At 48.5% G+C, this 3,052-nt stretch overlaps 1 protein-coding gene across 1 annotated transcript; it reads right to left on the minus strand.

Annotated features, from left to right (window-relative positions):
* Positions 1–2,051: 2,051 nt before the first annotated feature.
* On the minus strand, positions 2,052–2,417 carry LOC119893017 (late cornified envelope-like proline-rich protein 1). The gene has a single exon (XM_038704932.1). The coding sequence runs from the start codon at positions 2,415–2,417 to the stop codon at positions 2,052–2,054; it is 366 nt and encodes a 121-aa protein (XP_038560860.1).
* Between the last annotated feature and the right edge of the window lie 635 nt (positions 2,418–3,052).

Raw genomic sequence — 3,052 nt, forward strand, 5'->3', positions numbered from 1 at the left:
TGGCCAAACAATTTGAACGTTTGCTCAGTAGCTTTCACATGGGGTGTAACATTAGCATTATAGTTATGTGAAGTTACATTGCCGTGTTTATTTTAATTATAATTCACAACCAATAAAGCATACTTACAAATTGTGATTGTGAATTTCCAGGCCCAACATTGAACTGTTCCCGGTGTTCTGATGATCTATGCTGCCTTGCCAAAAAATGCTACCATAGCGCAAATTGATAGACTCGACTCTACTCGGCCCTGCTCAGTTTTCCATTGCAGATAGTACCCAGAGATAGTACGTAGCTTGTCGTCATAGCGACGCCATACACAACTGCCGCGACGTAATGTTAAATGCAACACACACACCAGCGATCCACACAGCTTTCTCTTTTTTAAGTTAAAACGTTTCAACATTCCTCAGAATGTAAAGACAGATAAGCGGTATGAAAACCTTCCAGCTGTGTTTTCCTCTGCCGTTGTTGCTGCAGCAGTCTGTGTGACGGCGGGAGCAGAGGGCTCTGTGAGCGGGCGGCTGGCCGGCCTCACACGCTCCTCCAGCAGGTTGGCACAGGCTTCCCCCGCAGCCACTTGCTCCTCAACTCCGAAAATATTCAAGCACATTTTTGTTCCGCCATCACTTCTCATAAAACTGTCAATATTTGAAATCTACACAGCTGATTTCTCAATTCAAAATTTCTCAGAAGTAGATTCATTGATGAATTTCCATATAAAAACTGTAAAATGTAAAACTTTCTGTTGCTGGCCTCTGTCTGGCGCACGCAATGATGATGCATTGAATAGTGTATATTCTCTCAGACCAATCAGCAGTCTGTCGTGTTTTCACGTTACATTTTAGTATCCCTCAGCTCGCTTGGAACCTCAATGGAGGTGTGGTGATACGAAAAAAAGTACCTGGAATCAGGTACAAACACACAAAGGCGAGTCGAGCCAAAGGGCCTCCACCCAGACTAGCGTGCCTGACCCCGGCTAGCTGCTTGGCAAGCTTTATGACGCGTTTTCATTGTGACGTCACAAGTAAAGGAAGTGAAGGGCTGGACTACAAAGGAGCTGTTTTCAAGCGGTTCAGAGCAGAGCTTTCTGTGGGAGATGGGAACTCCCTTTGGGCTGGACTTTGGGCTTTTTCACTTTGCAAACCTGTTACATGCACAAAAAAGATATATAACTCAATAAAGGTGAGGGGGAAAAGCCAAAAACATAATACCGCCTCTTTAATACAACTGTTTTTATTTATTTGATCCACAGATTATAGCAGTAAGTGCAGCGGTAACGTCAGATCCTATTTACACTGGGGAGAGGGTAGTTCATGCGAAAGTTGACCGCTGTATTTATACCCTACGCGAGTTAGAGAGCTCAATTTGGCTGTGAGATTGACCAGAGTTCACTCTGTGTGGAAGTGGCGACGGTCTAGATTTGGAAAGGCCTAAAGACACCGTCACAAACAGAGAGAAAGACGAACAGGGGACAAACATTTAAAATAAGGGAGGGGAGAAAACAGCTGAAGACATCTAAGAATGAGGGAGAGGCACAGTCGGACCAGAGATGGAAATAAACACCCACCACCAGTCAAATGTGGTTGGATTTTCCATTTGGCGGCCAAATGTTGGAAGGCTACCCGCCACATTTGCGGGTAAATATATTCGGCATAATATTTCTATTTAGACGGTAATTAGCTTGGCGTTCTTGTTGGTTGTGTGTCCCAAAAGTTTGCGTGTCTCAAAATTGTGATCTCATCATGGCGATTAAAATGTAGGTACATGTACATTTACAGAGGCAGGCAGGGAAGTTGAAGGAGTGAGGGGGATTCTCATTGGCCTCGTGTCTTGGCACTGGAGCCCCAGTGCGTCGGGGGTGCCATGGGGTCGGTGTCCGCCTTGCCAGACATTTGGTGGGTCGGGAGGGGAATGACTCCCCTGGCTTGGGGGCTCGCTCTGGGCCTAGGGGTCTGGGGACTCGGGCTTCTGGCTTTTGCTCATTTCTGGGAGGGTGGTGTGTCCCTGGGCGTCGGGGGCCCGTTGTCTCCTCTCCTGATCTGGGCCCTCTTCAGCAGGGGTGGGGCTCCCGCTGCTTCCCCCTGTTGGCTCTCTCACAGTGCGGGCATTCTGGAGTCCCTGGGGCACATGGCAATGGGTGGGTTTTGGCCCTCTTCCTTGGGGGAGGTTGACTGGGGGGGCTGGGCCCCTGTCCGGGGACGGGACCGGCCTCGGGTTCACAGGGGCGGCAGGGAGCTTCCCGGCACGGCTTTCTGCTGTTCTTCCTCGGGGTGGAGCGCAGCTTTTCCCGGGACATGCAGTCTGGGGTCCTTTGCGCTTTGGGGGGTCGTGGGGTGCCCTGGCTACTAGGGTTGGGCGATTGCATACAGCTGAGCTGGTTGATTTTGCCTCGTTGCTGGTTTGGCTGGCGTTGCATGGCGGCCTGGGGGCGTGCGGTGCATGGAGGATGTCGGGTGGCACGGGTGGCCTAAATTTTTCCGGCAGTTGGGGGGACAGCACTGGTCTATTTTTGTGTGCGCGCCGTGGTCCGTCCGGCCGCTGCTCTTCCGCCTCTTCCGTCGGCATTGCGTTGTCAATTGGCATTTGGATGGTCATTTTTATTTATTTTTTTTTTTTGGCCGTCTGTTGGCTAGGTCGGGGTCTTCCGCATTTGCATCGCCGTGCATTTGGGAGTGATATTTTTTTTTATATATTAATACTCTCTTGTTAAAAGTAAAATCTGTCTGGCACAATATAGTATCCAGCTCATCATACTCTATACTAGGCTGCTGGGCAGGACAGGTTTAAAAGAAAAAGAAAAAAAGGAATATAATTTCATTAAAAATTCGCAAATCAAACAGCAGAAAAACTGCAATTAGATTTTTTTTTTCTCAAATCGTCTCTCTCACCAACTTTCCCTGCTCAGAGGCGGATAAAATCTGCTCTAGGGTAGCAGCTAACGATGATTTTAGTACTTGAAGCTTCTATAGATTATTTCAACGATTCATCGATGCGTCGTTTAAGAAGTAGGCTACTTTTGCTTGGCGGCAGCCCCCCTGGTAACAGGATCAG

This window comes from Micropterus salmoides, unplaced genomic scaffold (assembly GCF_014851395.1).
Source record: "Micropterus salmoides isolate LMB-PRFRI ecotype aquatic unplaced genomic scaffold, ASM1485139v1 Ms_hic_scaffold_799, whole genome shotgun sequence".
Taxonomy (NCBI): Eukaryota; Metazoa; Chordata; class Actinopteri; order Centrarchiformes; family Centrarchidae; genus Micropterus; species Micropterus salmoides.